The 19,465-nt window shown below is 26.8% G+C and overlaps 1 protein-coding gene across 1 annotated transcript; it reads left to right on the top strand.

The window, feature by feature from the left end:
• Positions 1-1,081: 1,081 nt before the first annotated feature.
• Positions 1,082-17,066, top strand: LOC105257558 (protein masquerade). The gene is made up of 11 exons (XM_011268667.3): positions 1,082-1,380; positions 11,534-11,844; positions 12,130-12,163; positions 12,574-13,079; positions 13,239-13,424; positions 13,954-14,074; positions 14,159-14,338; positions 14,511-14,766; positions 14,943-15,220; positions 16,044-16,198; positions 16,528-17,066. The coding sequence occupies exons 1-11, from the start codon at positions 1,278-1,280 to the stop codon at positions 16,693-16,695; spliced, it is 2,298 nt and encodes a 765-aa protein (XP_011266969.1). The 5' UTR covers positions 1,082-1,277; the 3' UTR covers positions 16,696-17,066.
• Positions 17,067-19,465: the final 2,399 nt, after the last annotated feature.

Genomic DNA, 19,465 nt, shown 5'->3' with positions numbered 1-19,465 from the left:
TAAAAAGCGATCAATTCTGAAGAAAAATATATTGTACGGTATCTCGTACATTTACGGATAAAGTACCGCTAGTCGCACATGTATATATCTGCGTCTGTATGTGTGCATACGTAGGTATATCGGTATACACATATTCATCGGTCAGCGTGCACGATATCAAGAAATGAAGGAGTGAACAACGGAAGGGCTAGAGAAAGAAAAGAGAAAAAAAAAGAAAGAAGAACGTAAATCTAGAGAAAACAGGAAAAAAGTGAGATCCGAACATATAAAAGTAAAAGAAGAGTAGAGGAATCAGAAGAAGCAATGAGTGTAAACCGAAACTATGCCATGTATAAGTACATGGCGCATAAGCAGCGCTCCAAGAAAAGTATACTTAGATGATCGGTTATCGAAGAAAGAATGAAGAATGAAGAAGACCGACAAGAACAAATGCGAATTATCCATTTAAATTTCAACGTCAAATTTTTCTAATAAATTTGAATCTATAAATTTTTCTATCAAGAACTTTGAAGACCACTTTTTATATTGCAACGAAAATTACTCAATTAAAATTTCATTTAAAATATTATCTCGAAATATTTTACAATGTATTAATTAATATTAACTGAAACTTTACACACAAACTTATTTTGGGGTAATGGTTTAAATCATTAATTTTATAGCAGCACATCATAAAAACAACAAATACAATCAATACCGTTTCTATCAAGAGCCCTTCTATCTTTTCCCTCTTAAACAACAATTACAAAATTAGTCGATCATCTTTCTTGTTGGTATTTCTTTTTCTTTTCTTCCTCACTCTTTACCTCCCCCCCTCTCCCTTTAAATTATATAGAGACATATGCATATATGCACGACATAGAAAGAAAGAGAGAAAGAGAGAGAGAGAGAGAGAGAGAGAGGAGAAAGAGAGAGAGAGAAAGAAACAGACAGATACGCACACCTTGAACCGCTATTATATGAAGGTGGGGATCCGAGTACCCTGACCCACAAGCGGTTTTAATCTCTACCCAGTCAGTCCCTGTCAAACAAGATGAGGAAAGCAATGTGGATCCTCACGACGCAACATTGCGAGCATCGCTAAATTCTCTCACGGTAAAGAGAGACAGTTTGATAGGCACGTGATCGAAACCGCACAAACAAAATAGTGCATCAATTTAGTGTCTTGGAAGTAGTTTCTCTTTTTCCTTTTTTTCTTTTCTTTTTCCTTTTTTTTTCTTTTTTTCTACTGTTTTTCCTAAGAAATAGAAGTAAAAATAATTAGAAACAGATTAAAAATGATACTGAGAATCGCTTCTGGAAGCATCATTCTTTTAATCGTGCTCGTTCGATCAGTCGCAGGGCAAGATGACGATTCCTTGGCCAATACCTTTCTATCAGGTAAAAAATACTTACAATCAATTATTGAAAATATTATACGGGAAAAAGAAACATGTAATATTGTTTTTTATTCAAATTTATAAGAAAAAGAAATAATTTAAATTCACAAGAAAATAATGTAATTCATATATTTGAAATAATCTTATTTTTATAATACCTTTTTATCAACATTTTTTTTATTAATAATCATAAAAACTTTAACAAAAGGCAAATATAAATAAAACCAGAAGCGTTGAAGAACAATGCAAATAAGATTCAAATAAAAATGTATTACATATTAAATCACAGAAAAAACAATTCAAAAATATACAAACATAATCAGCACAATGTCAGATATAAAAACTTTGATTCGCAACCGTACAATGTTAAGACTCGCAGCCCCTCGAGCATTTTCATAGCGTTGTGTATTTTATTTGCGAGACTTAATTTATATTGTACATTTACTCTTGACTTTAATTTTAACTTTTAACATTGTACGGTTGGGAATCGAAGTTTTTATATTTGACATTGTGCTAACTATGTTTGTATATTTTTGAATTATTTTTTTCTGTGATTGGCATTCAGAAGGATCCGAAAAAGATCGAAACATCTGTGTCTTTTAATTAATATGTAATAATTAATTTTATATTTGAATGTTATTTGCGTCGTTCTTCAACGTTTATGGTTTTATTTGCCTCTTGTTTTTTATGATTATTATCTATTAAATTATTTTTTAAATCTTTCTAATTTTTCATTAATGTTTTGCGTTTAAAAATGCTGTGTGTGATGAGATGCTACATATATATACATTTACATAAGCAAATTAAATATATTATCGGCTTTTTATATAATATATAATGTGTATGTTCTAATAAAATTAATATTTTAACATAATAGTAAATTAAAAAATTAATATTAACGATAAAAAATTGTGATAAAGTTATTAGTATAATTTTTTCCGAAAGTTCCTTTCAATTTTTTCACATAGAAAAGAAAAAAGGAAAAAGTTTATTATTCACATAGTTACAACATACTTTCAGTAATTCAATGATGAGATTGTATAAATAAAGTTTAATTCATAAATATTAACGATTTGTATTTAAAATAAAATACAATGTAATGTCATAATAATAACACGAGTATTTTATATATTTTCTTTTTAACTATATTTACGTTTCCAATATAACGATATCTTTTTTTAATTACTTTAATATAATAAAATATTTTATCACTATTTTTATTACATTTATATGAAATTGTTATTTATAACTAAGTTTATTTTAATATATAACTTAGGTTATATATATATATATATATATATATATATATATATATATGTCTGTGTAGTTTACTATTATAGAATATGCAAAGAATATTATATAGACATACACACGGAATTAATTAAAAGCTATTTAATAGTGATGAGATGTATGTTTATATAAATGTTTATATAAAGAAGGAAGGATAAATCTCTTTATTATAAATTCGTGAAACTATTAATCCATTTTGTTCCTCAGCATATTGTCTATAAAACGATTTTTGTATGCAATGCACATGATAAAACTGAAAAATGTCATCTAATGGTAGCAGTAGTAATAGCTATTTTAAGAAATAGAAATTTGCAAGCGTGGAGATATGCGGCACACACTTTTATAGGTAGAATCTGTAAGGATGCAACTTGTTCCACTTTTAGGAGTTGTAGTGCTATGCGGATGATGGTCGATTTACCAGCGGTAACATAATGGTTGATTCACTGCCGTTATATTCCCACTTAAAAAGTAAATAATCCACTCGTACTTAATAACAAGTTAAATTTCATTTTTCGACTAATTTATTTATTGTTTACGAAACCAAATAACTTATTCTTATTTTTTACTATCGCAATTATAATAAATAAAATGTATTATTATATTATATTATATATATACACACAACACAATATACTATATTTTTATAAAACTCAGAATTCAAATATGGCAATATTAAAATTCTAATTTTCGCAAATGTATATTAAATTATTGAATAAAAAATGCCTGATAATTGCATGCATTTAATTACATGGAAAATTCTTAAAATTATATAATTTGTTAAAAGATTTATTGACTTTTAGAAATTATGGAATTATAAAACAATAATTATATTTAATACAAATCATTAAATATACATGCGCCATGTAACATGGAGAACATTATCTTATAAACATATTTTTAAAAAATACATGTAATTTGCAATTAACAGTTACATATTTTTCTTAAAAAATCCGTGTTTTTTTACAGCAATTGATTTCTGACATTATTTTATGCATAAAGAAATGCATCAAAGTAATGTTATTGAAAAACGATTATTTTACGAGATTTTATAGTTTATATAAAATTAAGAAATTATTTTATTATAATAAAGTAGTTTTTTTATTTTTCGAGTTATGAGAATGTTATAAAACCTCTGGCATTAGCATTATCCAAATGTATCGTGTGAAGATTGCATGATTTACATCTCTGTTTTGTGTGTGTGTGTGTGTGTGTATGTTGGGAAGTATAGTTGAAGATTCTAACAATAGGACTCGTTCTTTAGTTTATCATTTCAAGTCTTCTCTACTTTTAAATCGATTATGTTTTTAGCCATTGATAAGATGTTCAAATTGATTTCCACTTTCTTGCAAGCACAGTCTCAGCAATTTCTCAAAATTCTATTATTGATATTAAAATATTTTGAAAAATGCTACGGCACAAACATCAATTATTCAATATCTCCTGCAGATGTTGGAAAGATTTTGTAAACAATATTTGTAACCAATATTTTTTATATAGTCCTACAAAAAATCAGGCGAAGTCAAGTCAAGAGAACGTGAAGATCATTGAATGTATCCATATCTTGTTATCCATCTCTTAACAGATTGAGGAATTTCGTCACAATATATGATGCGAATGAGGAAAGGCACTGTCCTGTTGCCACATTTTTTTGAGTAACAAGATTGACTTTATCCAAAACTGCAGGCAATTTATTCTGCAAGAAGTGAAAGTAAATTCCCTATTTAGGTGGTTATCAAAAAATATGGACTAATCAAATATTCATTTACAATTCCGCACCAAGCATTTAAACTTCAACAACATTGATTATCTATCCATTGAGCCTAATGAGGATTATAATGATATACCCGTAGACAAAATTAATGCAAGCTTTTTTTCACTTTTTCTTTAAAATTTTTCGTTAAAATTTAAATATCAGCTTTTAAAGAAAAAGTGAAAAAAAATTATGCGTTAATTTGTCCAGGAGTATAATTATGTCTATTGAATTATTCTTTATAATGGAATAAAGTTTCACTGAAAATAATGGCTCTTCTCTTATCATTCGTAATGCCAAACAATAAAATCGTTTTTTCGTTTTATCATTTTTACTTATTGTTAGTATTTCTTGAATTAAAGTGATATGATAAGGGTGGAATTTATGCTTCTGCACGCTAATCCTCTACACAGTACAAAGAATATTTACGTTCGATTTCTCTAATTGAAATCTAAAGATTCAAATTTTGCCATTGTTAGCACTGCTAATACGCACAAATCATCAACGTCATATTCAAACATTTATTCGCCTGTTCTTTTTTATAGATTTTTCTCGTAATAAAATTCTTTCCATCTGCATCGCATTTGGGTGTCGTCTAAGAGAATATCCATTACAATACAATCTCTATATTCTATGGTAATTATGTCTAATTTCACCAAGAGCAAGAATAATATCAACAACTTTATTTGAATTGTGATTGACTATTGTGAAGAAAGTTTTGTAAAAACCATTGCTGATGCAGTATGAAATCATTTGAAAAAAAAAAACTTAGAAGAGGAAATTTAAATCATTCAATTGAGCAAGATCGGACTTGAATAGAAATTGACAGATTGTTCACAGTGATTACTTATGTTCACGATGAATATATCGATTTATTTACGATTTATTTACGCGAAAATACAATTGGAAAATTCTCTCTATAAAATATAAAATTCAAAGCTTCCGTACGTAACGTAGATGGAGTTCAATCGCCGCTACTTTTTCTTATAACAGTACTAATTCGCACGGCGCGTGCTATGTTGTAAGTATTACAATATAAAAGATCTAATTTACATTATGCCAATTTTTAATATTAAATTTATACTTAATTACGTATTTTAAGCTATAATAGTACGCATTAAATATTTGATACAAGTGTGTCAAGCGTATTATGCCTGCATTTCCAGCTATCTACATGTCATGTACACTACAGATATGTCTGAAAATAAGGGTCTAAATCAATAAAGAAAATAAAATTAGAAGGAGTAGAAATAGATGTGGGAAAAAATGGGATGTGTTGCGATTTTCTTTCCTTTGTTCATATTTTTAAAAATTCAACAAAATAATAGTAACAAACATCTTATCTATATGTATAATTTTTCAATTGTCGTGCTATTTTTCAACAGTACTCAATGCGTGGAATCTTGAGAAACCTCAATATCAAAAAAAATCAATTTATATATTTTACTCGATAGCTTGATAGCTTGTATTTTATTACGAAGGCAATGCGTATTATTAAATGCTCTTATAAACAGCCCGTATATCGATTTTAGAATTAATACACTAATGTTTACAGCACTGTGTATTTAATTCATGTACTATTTTATTTTTAATACACTATCATTTATATCGAGATAAGAGAAAGATATAGAGAGAATGGAAAAAATATTGTAGAAGAAGTAATGGAGAAGATAAGAGAAAAAGAAAAAGAAAGAAGAAGGAAAAAGATAGAGGAATCAACATATAATAGAGAATATAAAAGGTTAATTAAAGAAGAAAGACCGAAATATTTAAGCAGAAAAATGAAGAACAGGAATAGAAAAACGATAACAAGATTTAGGTGGCAATGAAGTAAGAGAAAGAGAATATTGGAAGGCAGAGAAGGAAAAATTATGCAAGCTATATAAGGAGGAGATAGAGAGTGAAATATACTAAAAGAATGCGAGAGGACCAGATAAGGGGAGGAAGTAAAAAAGATATTAGGAGAGGATGGACAAGGACTAAAAATACTAAGAAGAATAGAAGGAAAAAGAAAAAACCGACAGAGAAAGAGTAGAAAAATAGAGGAAACAAAATAAATATATTATATATTATGTATTATAATTTAATCTTAGAATCTAATCACTCTGAATCAGTTTTGGAATTAGAATTAATTATGGGGTAAAATTTTAGTTCAATTGTAGTTTGGTAGTTTTGAGATTTTAAGTTTTGGTTTTTAGCTTTTGGTTTTCCTTTTTAAATATCAGTGGTCAATTCAAATCATCTCTATCATTTACGAACTAAGCCAATTTGATACAAATGTAATACTTGATATAACTCAAATCTATTTCTAATTTAAACCAAATTTTAGTTGTAAATCAGAAATAGGTTTAGACTAGATTATATCTTCTAGAAATAGAATTCTCCCCACAAAGGCACTGCGTCCACGCGTGTACATTTCACCTTGACACTCGTTGAGAGTGAACTTTTTTTCGTCTTGCAAAGTACATATAATCTGTATACGATGTCATGAAATTACATATTATTCATTAGATTTTTTTTATTTATAACTTTTTAATAAACACAAGGACTGTCGTCTAAAATTTTCGCAGCATTATTCACTTTAATAATATATGTGACAATTATTGAAATCGGGAAATGGTCTCTATAAGTAAATAATTACATGAAAATATATTCTATATGTAATATTACTAGATGATTTTACAATAACATTGCATTCTTTCAAATATATATTACACTGCAATGTTGCTATAATTTTTCATTGCAATATTACAAAGAGCGAATATCTTAACGTTGGGACAATCTTACAACTATGACTCAGCAGAGTTACGCAATTGATTTACAATATTACAATGTTTCAATTATTCTGCAATATGTATGCAACTTTTTTCTATGTTATATGGATTATTTATGTTAAAAAATATGCAAATTCCATATGCAAAACATCAGAACCTCTGTCATATATAGATAATTACTATAAGTGTCTAGGTTCTCGTGCCACCCCTTATTATCATATATCATTTATATATACCATTTATTATTTGAATATCTTATATCCTATGATATTTTTAATACAATAGATGTAGTAGGGATATAGTGCCGTCATAGAAAAATCCGCGTGCTATGGATATTTGTAGTGTGACTTCAGAAAAATGATAGTTTTATTTTTTTGTTAACAAATTAACTATATTAAATAAATTATAAGTGAGTTATTTTACAAAATTCTTCTAAAGAATACAATTCTCTATAAAAATACATATTTCCCGAATAAGATCAGTCTTCGGAATTTCAGCTCCGTATTTTTTAAATGAATGACAATGTAAATCTTTGCAGATTCGAATGCAATCATAAGAGCAAATAATTTTTATCTCTAATAATTAGAAACTTGGCTCAAATAATCAAAAAATCAAAAAGAAAATGTTATAAGAGCCAAAGCGGTAGTTGGTGCACAGAGAAACAACACACTTTTTTCTTTTTTCAATATTAGTTGATTAAAAAACACATTATAATAACAAAAAGCGAACGTTTCGGATTATCTTTTGATCCTTCTTCAGCGCGATGTCAACAATATATATATCAATCTCGACAAATAAATCATTTTCTCAATTTTTTATGTTATGATTCCCCCTGCCTCAGGAGTCAAAAATCCCTAAAAATTATACTTTTAAATCGATCATCAAATAGAATAGATTATTTCTTTCTTTTTTTTGTTCTAATCTTCCTGCTTCTCAAGAAAATTGAAAATTAAAAGTTATTAAAGAGTATAGCCATTAAACAAATCTTACAAATTAAAAAAATACACCAAGTACGTTAAAAAAATCTAAAAAGATAATAAAAATGAAAAATTTTAACAACTGATATGAGATTAATATAATTAGCCAAGTATAATAAATTATGTGTTATTAATTTAATCTAAATTTAATTTAATTTATTTTAATTTATGTGTAATTAATTTTATATTAATTGTAATCGAAATACTAAATGTATTAAGATTCCTTTAATTTCTAAAGCATTATTTATATAATGTATTTTAAAGCATTATTTATATAATGTATATAATTAAAAAAAAGCAAATTTGAATCGCATAAATGGCCTTCTATTGTATTAATGTTATATCAGTTTAAAAAATTTTTCTTTTTTATTATCTTTTTAGATTTTTATTTGATGTATCTTTTTGATGTATCTTCGTGAAGTTTTTTTTTAGTGAAATGTCATTGCTTCTGTAAAAATTTATATTTATTTATATTTATTATTATATATAAATATATATAATAATTATATATAATAATTATATACTATATTATTACATATTTAAATATAATAATATAATACAATAATAAATAAATATAAATAAAAACATAATAAATATAAATATATATAAACTTAAATATAATAATAAATATATAAATGAATTTAATAATATGTTATATCTTTTTAAATATAGAAGATAATCGAAACATCGATGCATCATAGATAGAAATGATTGCTTGAATGATTGTTTGAGCTCCGATTAATTAAACAATCGCTGATGTTTTGTGAAAAAATTATTTAGAGCTAATTTTTGACTTCTTGTGCTCTTGGGCTTCGGAGTTAAAAAATGAAAGTATCATTCGACTCCTTTCATTAAGAACAATTTTTGGTATAAATATCAAAAAAATCGAGGAAAAGGGAAATACTCTCCCATAAAAAAAGAAATATATATATGTCTGTGTGTATATGTATATATATCTTATATATGTATATATGCACATATAAATATACAAGAAAAAATTTCCTATATACAATTATATATAAATTTATATATGATTTTATATGGATAACTTTTTCTTTTAAATCTTTAAATATTACTTTAAAAAATAAGCAATGTAAAAAAATTATTTATCTAATTATTTTTTAATCAGTCTTATTATTTTTCCTATATACATACGGATAAAGATTATAAAAAAAATATGGACATATAGATATATTTCATGTCTATATATTTTTTTTCTTTTGTATATCTTTGCCTATACATGTAATTTCTCGGTATACTGTTTAATTAATGCAATATAATTACCAGTTATAATTTCAATTTTTATACATATATATACACACACACACACATATATATATACACATACATATATATATTTTATATATATTTTATATATATATATATATATATATATATATATATATATGCATATACATACTATCTTTACATAATCATTTGTCATTAATCGAATCATTCGATTAGTCGAAATACATATAACTCCAAACACAGTTATATACGCAGTTCGAGTCAAGTCACTCATTAACTATACCGTTATGTTTGTTTGGTCCGTTATAACTGCCAAACCAGCCAAGTATTACCTGTGCGAATTTCTTGGCGAGTTTATATAATATATGACAAACATGATACTAATATTTACTATTTTTGCACTAAATTTTTATTTAAAAACGACTATAAATTATCATCGTAAATAAATTTTATCTAAAACGTCGGTTATTAATATGTTGCGATGCGGAAACATTCATGCAATTTAATCAGATACGTTTTAAAAAAAATAAATGTTCAAGCATGTTGCAAATTGCGGATGCGGATTTCAGAAATTGTAAAAATATAATACTATGTACAAAAATGTATACAAAAATTTTATAAATTTATCGCTAAATTGTATAATAGAAATTTATATTAACATACATATACACACAATATATATATTCACATATCAAACAATCTAAATATCAAATAATAAAAAAAATTAATGTAATTTTAAAAAATTTAATAATTAAGGAGGAAAACAAGAATGTAATGCAAAATTAATCCAATATATTTAAATTTTTAAATATCAGGAAAGGAAAATTTAATAATTTTACATATTGAGAAAAAGAAATATTTTATCTTTTTATCATCAAATAAATATTATATTTAATTATACAAATATTTAAATTTCTTAACAAATTTTTTAAATATATTTAATTATTCTTATATTTTCAGAAAAGTTAATACACAATTAAGAAAATTAAGATATTTTGAAATTTTAAATGGACAATTTCGTAATAGATAATGATGTACATGTATTTATATAACTTTATGAAATGTAATTTAACATAAATAATTTCCTTTTTAATTTTATATAATAAATGAAAAAGATTTTAAGAAATTCCAGAAAATCTTCTGGAGGTCATTAACTTATTTATATTTTCTACGAGAGTCACAGAATCAAGTTCAGTCACTCTTAACAATTTTATAAGATAATGTATTCACTGGTGAGATTAGATATGCAGGAATTTCTGCCGTTCGTTGACGATGTGTGTCCACGCACCTGTAAATGATATACAGTTACAATTAACAATAACGAAAGTTCAACTATTGTTATTTTTTAAAAGATTTTCTATAATATTGCTGCCATAGAATATGAAATAATATTGTCCAATCAATACATATAGATTTATATATTTTATCGTATATTTAAAATGGTTAGTTCTTTTTTTTCTTTTATTGGAGCCTAAGTTATAATTATAATTCACAATTTGGGAAAATTATATTTTCAAATATTTCTATACTTGTCTGTTTTTCATGCTTTTGAAATGAATCTCTTCATAATATTTTTATTATTTTTTTTATAATTAACCAAAATGTAATATATAAATTATAAAAAAATTTATGTGTCTATAAATCTAAACCTTAGTAAATGCAAATTAATTGACTTGAAATATATCAAAGTAAATCTAAAATATAATAATATCATAAAATTTACAAAGGTGTTTTATGTTTCTATGAAAAAATACATTTATGAGAAAAAAAAATTTCTTAAATTTAAATTTCTTTAAATTTCTTAATTTTTATTATTATCTTTAATTTTTCTTTTTCCTTTGAAAGTAATTTTTAGATTTATATTATTTTTAGATTTATTAGTTTACGTTTTACAAAAAATTCTTTCTTGATTAATGTAAATTAAACTAACATTATATTATATATAACATTACATTATATTATACTAATTTAGCTTTATATTTTTATAAATAAGTTAATTCTAAATGTCTAATTTAAATTAAATAAAAAAAATTGATTCATATCAATTTAATTTTATCGCATGTAAATCAAATTGCAATATATGCCTAAATATTTTGTATGATTTTGTGTTCATAGGATTTTTAACTTCTTTAACGAGCACGGCGAAAATCGCCGATTGTCCAGGAGTATGTGTACATGCATTAGCAACGTTAATGTGCGACGATGTCCTCGAAGACGTGCAATGTCCCACGACGAGTATGCGATGTTGCCTACAAGATGTAATAAACGGCACAGGATCTTCCGAAAATATTATCGATGATGAAGGATCGATCTCTGCCGAACCCATCACAACAATCAAAAATACTATAACTTCTACGACGACTCCCACAACAACTACCGCGATAACTGGCACATCGACTTCCGCCACTTCAATAAAAACTATGCTGGTATGTTCAATAGATGTGATATTAGAAAATAAGTTGACTTATTAACTGTTGAAGAAATTTATTGTTTCAAAAGTAAGATATATTGTTGTTAATATTGCGAGTTAATTATTTCGAAAATTATGTTCATAAATAAATAAGATCAATTGAGAAAATTACAATAATCACTTTTGCTTTTTTTATCAAATTATAGATTTTAAAACGGCTTATTAATTACTATATATTTTTTGTATTCAAAATTGCTATATATCATATTTTATATTTATACATTCTTGTTGTATGTTACAGGAAAATCATAATGAGACGAGTGAAAAATCATCCAGTACGTAGATGTTTCGTAAAATATATCTCTTTATTTTGATATAATTGCATTTCTTCTAGTATAGTTGAATTTTTATGTAGTTATGTAACTTGCTTTGCCTTAATTTAATATATAAAGTGCTCCAAAACACTCTTGATAAGGTTCACATTCATGAAAAAATAGAGCGCAAAAACAGAACAGAAAATTTTTTTGCAATTTTTGCAAAAATTATTGAAATATTAATTAAAAAGAACTAACGAATAAGCGCACGTTTCGCATAGCTAGAGTATAAAATGTATGCTTTAGATGTGTCAACATCGAATATTATATAATTTTGTATAGTGAACAAAAAAAGAATGTCTTTAATTATAAAAGATACGTTGACATTATTAATTATATTGTAAAATTACATTTACAATACTCATTTTCAGTGAAAACATGTTCGGGTATCTGTATGTCCGAGAGAATCGCAGATTATTGTGATGCTGTGTTGATAATAGAAACACTTTGTAAGCCGGGTTACAAGTGTTGCGTGTCCAGGGATGCTTTTGGGGATTTCCCACCGCCTGAACTCTTGGTGATCGATCGTACAAATTCTTCTCGTTATGACGAAAAAAACGGCAGCGGAGTTTTCAGCGAAGTTTCGTCTCCATCAACAACAATGAAATCAAACATATCGTTAACTGATGCTTCTGCTACCGCCATCGCTACAATGGTGACAACATTGACGACAACAACACCGACAATGATCACCAAACAACCGTCAACGACAACAATGATAACGAGGCCGACATTGCCACCGAAACTATGCAAAGGAAAGTGTACGAATGTACTATCCGCAATCTTTTGTAATAGCATTGATGAAGATGCAGAATGTCCTGCTGATGGATCCGTGTTGACAGTTTGTTGCACCAATGAACCGCCACCGGAAAAAACAGTAATATAATAATTTAATATTTAATATTTAATTAACAGTAATTTAATATTTAATCAATGTAGCTCATTTTGATAAGCGATAAATTATCATGAACGTTAACTTACGATAAATAACGAATACTAGCAATGTAAAATATATGAAATGTATTATTTTGCTTAGGAAACAACAACGACGATTCGACCGTCCACAAAAAGTCCTCAACCGAAGTTACCACCGTGTCCTGGCTTTTGCCTCATGATAATTATGGCAGCTTTTTGCGAGCGGCCAAACGTGATCATAGCTAAAACATCGACCTGTCAATCCGGCTTTATCTGTTGTGATAAAACTACAAAAAGTCCACCACAGGTAATTCGCTTTCTTATACAGAATCACTTCTATCTATCGTACGAATGATTGTACAGTTTAATAAAAAAATTACAGGACCAAGAATAATCACTTTCTATGGTGCTAAATATTATTTTCATTATTAAACTGCTCCATCGTATCATAATTTCTCAACATACTTAATTTTGATTACAACAAAACAGCTTCACATTACGTATTATAACGGTAATAATACAAATTATCTTATAATTTAAAGCATATTAAAAAACTTTTATAATTTAAAATACATTAAAATACTTTTCTCTTACAATTTTAATTATAAATTTGAAAAATTGTAACATGGTGAAGTAATTCAAAAATCGAAATCATATATTCACTCAGTTTAAAAAGTCAGTCTGAGAAGTGATTAAGTCTGTTTTTGAGTTCAAATAAAATTATTTATTATATATAATTGTGTTAATTATTACTCGATTTATAAAAATAATATGCAATCTCTTTACAGAAAAATGTATAAGTAATAAAATAAAATGTTGGCTTTTTAATTATTTAGACGCAGAAACCAAAGCCGAGACCTACCTCGCGAATACCGACGACCATATCGTTACCACCGGATCCACGCTCGGAATGTCCTGGTTCCTGTATTGTATCTTATTTATCGTTTACTTGCTTCAGTAAGTAATAAGCAGATGAAAAATGTTAATCTCGTATTTTAAACAAAATATATCATAATATTATATTTATACATATGATTACAGGAAATGCCGAGCTGACAAATTTATTCAAGTGCAAAAAACAGGGATATCAATGCTGTGCGCCGAAATCTTTGATAAGAGAATTGAATGGTGAAAATTCCACAGAACCAATTCTGACTAATAGAAATGATACGTTCCATGTTACTTCCCGACCTTACACAACCCCATTAACCACATCGATCTGTAAGCAATTTTTTCGATCTTATTTATGGTTACTTCATAAAATTATAAAATTATTAAAATTAAAAATCATCGAGGGAATAGATATAATTAATTTCAATTAAAATTAACTTAAATCATCTAATCATATCATGACTTAAAATCTAAATATAATAAAAAATCGTCAATTTTATAGATGAAACAACAACGATTGCTACTACTACCAAAAGTCCAGTGTACAGTAAATATGTTTGTGGCGTGAAGGGAACTTCTCGCGGACCGATTCAAGCCCGAAGTTCCGAGAGAGTTGCGCGTGTCGTAGGTGGTGAAGATGCAGACGCTAATGAATGGTGTTGGCAGGTCGCGTTGATAAATTCCCTTAATCAATATTTATGCGGAGGAGCATTAATAGGTACGCAGTGGGTCCTCACTGCAGCGCATTGTGTGACAAAGTGAGTAAATATGCACATACAATCTTTCTATATTCTTATGATTTAAGATTAAATTTTCTTGAATGGAAAGGAAACAAATTAGGTAGAAAATAACATTTTTAAATCAAAGATTATAATTTTCTTAAAGTAGAAAACGAAAGATGAAGCAACAAAGTAAAAAATGCATTCGTTTCTAGCATTGTGAGATCCGGCGATGCGATTTATGTGAGGGTAGGCGATCACGATCTGACTCGTAAATATGGAAGCCCTGGTGCCCAAACCTTGCGCGTCGCAACGACTTATATTCATCATAATCATAACAGTCAGACGCTCGATAATGATATCGCTTTGCTAAAACTTCACGGTCAAACAGAATTAAAGGATGGAGTTTGTTTAGTTTGTTTGCCGGCACGAGGTGTCAGTCATACAGCTGGCAAAAGATGTACAGTTACTGGTTATGGATATATGGGAGAATGTAAGTTTTTTACATACACAAAAAAAAGACATTCTCGTTTTGAAAATATCTTTAGTTTTAACATGGAAATCTTGAAATGAAATTATATCGCGTTAATTAAAGAAAAATATAATTGCTTGAATAATTGCTTGCTTGAATGAAGCATTTTATATAGTTCAATTAAGAAAAATATATTCTTATGATTTAAGATTTAATTTTCTTGAATGGAAAGGAAACAATGTTAAATAAAAAATAACATTTTTAAATCAAAGATTATAATTTTCTTAAAGTAGAATTAAATAATTATATATTCTTGAGATGACAATTACTATCTTGAAATAAGATTATAATATTGTTAAAATTTAAAATTATTAAATTCTTCTAAAAAGATTATAAATTGTTGCATGTATATGAAACAATGAACATTAATTTAAGTATATAAGTTTTGATTTGATATTTAGAGAAAACAATGTTAGATAGAAAATAACATTTTTAAATCACAGATTATAATTTTCTTAAAGTAGAATTAAATAATTAGATATTCTTGAGGTGACAATTACAATATTAAAATAAAACTATAATATCGTTGAAATTTAAAATTATTAAAGTTATTAAATATTGTTGGAATTTAAAATTATTAAATTCTTCTAAAAAGATTATAAATTGTTGCATGTATATGAAACAATGAACGTTAATTTAAGTATATAAGTTTTGATTTGATATTTATTTTTTTCTATATTTCTTTTCTAAAGAATGAGTATCAATAATATCAATAATATATATATAACATTTATATATTACTGTTACAAAACAATGTTGTACAATACATGGATGTTTTATATAGCCGGCCCTATTCCTCTTCGAGTTCGCGAAGCAGAAATACCCATTGTAAGTGATGCTGAATGCATAAGAAAAGTGAACGCCGTAACCGAGAAGATTTTTATTTTACCGGCTAGTAGTTTCTGTGCCGGTGGTGAGCAAGGAAATGATGCATGTCAGGTATATATTGATTATTTTATAATTGAAAGAGAATATTCGATATGTAAATATTTAACATTATTAAAATACAATTGTTTTTAGTCCAAGATTTTTTGCGAAAACTATTTAAAGAGCATGCATGCAAAACTCAACATGTTCAAAAAAGTCGAAAAGATAAGAAATTCCAAGCATTATTAAAAAAAATTAGCATCAATGTTATATCACTAATTTAAAATAAATTCTCTTTTTCTCTATATTAAGCTGTAAGGACTTGTTGAGTTCTGATACATGCTTTTTATTTGAGAAGTAGATGTAGGACTTTTATTAATATTACACTTATTGATATTCAGGGCGACGGAGGCGGTCCTTTGGTATGTCAAGATGATGGCTTCTATGAGCTTGTCGGATTAGTATCTTGGGGATTCGGTTGCGGTCGCCAAAATGTACCAGGCGTATACGTGAAAGTTTCCTCGTATATTGGTTGGATAAATCAGATAATATCGGTAAATAATCTGTAATTACTTTGTATGACGATCGCGTCGAACACATATCTGATTTACATACGTTTATTACTGATGGAATGTTTTATCTTCACGTTTGAGTAGACTATGCTATATATGCACGATAGAGGCATAGCAAAGCAATAATTTATAGACATTTGAAGATAAACTCGGCATTCGCTGTATATATCTCTATCTGGCATTATAAACATGTATACTCATGATATATTATTTCGTATACTCATGATATATTATTTTGTAATCCATTGACATTGGCTATGTATTCCAAAGAGAGATATATCTTGAAAGATGAAGAAAAAGAGAAAGAAATAAAAAGAGAAAAAGAAAATCTTATTTCCTTTTTTATCTGCAAAAATTAGATACACAAATGCCCGTTATTAATTATTGATATTTTATTACAAGAAATATGATATATTTATAGTAATTTCCAGCTAAGATTAATTTTTATTTCAATTGTAAGATGATAGATTATTCTTTTTATTTATTGAATGAACAAACATAAAATTTTAGCTTTTATCTTTATTTTATATTTATTTAATCTACCTTTTATCTCTCTCTCTCTCTCTCTCTCTCTCTCTCTCTCTCTCTCTCTCTATTTCCTTCCTCTCTCTTTTCTCCCTCTCTCTTTCAAGTATAAATCGAATTATAGGAATCTAAAATAATAAATTATACTTTATCATGGACGAAATATATTTGATTGCATATATTAAAGAAGTAATTATTGTTTGTATAGATAACAAAATAATCTACTTTTCGATGGTTAAAATATGGAACCAAATATTCGAATAATTAGCATAACAAAAAGTTCTACATAATCATTTAATAATTAATTTGTAATAAATAATTTTAATTTAAATAACTTAAAATATTCTTTTACAATTTAATATTTAATATATTGTATATGAATATACGTTACAGTACGTAAAATATTTCGGCAACGAATTTTCAATAACATGGCATGTCAAGGGCTTGACAATGTAAACAAGTGTTAGAGGAGAGCGCGCTATTATTTCTGTAGCACAACCTTGTTATTATTCGAACGACGACATTCGAGCAGTGAAGTAGTCGTACGAAACGTTTTCTTATAATTGTTAGATTCTTTTATAAACGCGTACAAATTTAAATATAATTAGCTATGATTATTAATTAATAATTAATTAATTTTTGATAAACAATATGAAAATATTGTATCGCGACGATAAATCTTTATAAAAGGGCAATCATTCGTTATTATTATAAGTAAAAATTGAAACAAAAGGAATAGAAAACTTTCGTTACGGTTTTTCATTTATCGATTCTTATGAATAATTATTTATTTAATAATATTTACGTTAGAATCAAATATACGATACTTTAAATTTTTATAAAATGGGAAAAAACAAATAAATTATTAATTAAACGATTGCTATATCACAATTTTATTTATTTTAATTTTTTATTTATTCATTACTTTATCATTCATTAATTTAATACATAACATATATCAATAGTAGTAATACGCATACTATGCTGTAGCAAATAGCGCGTGATTTTGGTCTCATATAAATATCGTATTGCTCTTTTATGATATAATATAGTGCATATTTCGTGTGATCATTTCGCGATCGAGAGTCTCGTGCAAAGTGTCTCTGTTATATTCGATTAATCATAATTAAATCGTATTTTCGTGAGTGAATAAGTGCTACGAGAGGAAACAACGGCCACGAGCAAACAATGAAGGATGTAAAAAAAAAGAAAAAAAAGTCTGGAAAAGCATCAGGCAATGTACGGATACACATATGCAGTAAGTAATTTATGCAAATTATTTGTCATATTTATTATTACTTTCAAAATGGATATTTATTTACTAATTTTAAAATGAATTGCTTGTTTTTTTTTTCATTTTGTCTAGTCTGCAGTGATTTACATTTTAAATTATCGGATAATATAACGTATATATAAAACATTTCAGATTTCAATTTTAAATTTTATTTTAATTTTAAATATCTATATCTCCTAGAAATTATCTATAATTGTCTTTTTTCTAGGAGAAAATAATAATAAATAATTGCAATGACCGTTTTAACAAATACAATTCAATTGATTGAATTTTATATAATTTATCTTTTTTATTTTCTACCACGAAAATAACATAATATACAATATCCTACACATGTATATTACATAAACTTATTTCATTAATAGCATATATTGATGTTTATAATATATGCTTAAAAGAAAAAGAGAGAAATCGTGCTAACAAAGTATATTAATTACACCTATATGCAATTAATATATTTAGAAATGCGAGTCGTTCTGATCCAGAGAGAAGACTGAGAGGTGTCATGGGTCATGGCCTGCTTTTAGGTGATTCCTTTTAGGAAAATATTTATTTCATCTTTGAATATTACAGTATCTTTCGCGATTGAATAATTTATTTACTATCAATTTACTATCAATTTACATACATAAATATCTTGTTATACAGCACCGGTTACCGGCATTTTGTGCACATAGTACGGAACAAAACCAGAAATTGTACACATTATATATTACCCTCTGAGAACATTCATGGACATTGGCTTTGTAGTTCATGTCGACATTTCAATGTCCATAGAGGGAGTATCACTTTCAGGGATCACCTAAAAGCAGGCCATGACATCTCTCAGTCTTCTCTCTGGTTCCATGAAAAATGACAGCGCCCCTTCAGGCTTCTTTCTGACAGAACAAACCTAGGAATCGAACGTGATTGGCTCTTACTTTTAGAACCAACAAATCAACATCGGAT

This window comes from Camponotus floridanus, unplaced genomic scaffold (assembly GCF_003227725.1).
Source record: "Camponotus floridanus strain SB8 unplaced genomic scaffold, Cflo_v7.5 scaffold39, whole genome shotgun sequence".
NCBI classification, from domain to species: Eukaryota; Metazoa; Arthropoda; class Insecta; order Hymenoptera; family Formicidae; genus Camponotus; species Camponotus floridanus.
Note: the sequence above shows the minus strand (reverse complement) of the source record. Positions and strands in the feature narration are given on the sequence as shown.

Coding starts and splice junctions, on each gene's coding strand:
- LOC105257558 (XM_011268667.3), top strand. CDS start 1,278: ATGATACTGAGAATCGCTTCTGGAAGCATCATTCTTTTAATCGTGCTC. Junction 12,164..12,573: donor GACGAGTGAAAAATCATCCA/GTACGTAGATGT, acceptor ACTCATTTTCAG/TGAAAACATGTTCGGGTATC. Junction 16,199..16,527: donor AAGGAAATGATGCATGTCAG/GTATATATTGAT, acceptor ATTGATATTCAG/GGCGACGGAGGCGGTCCTTT.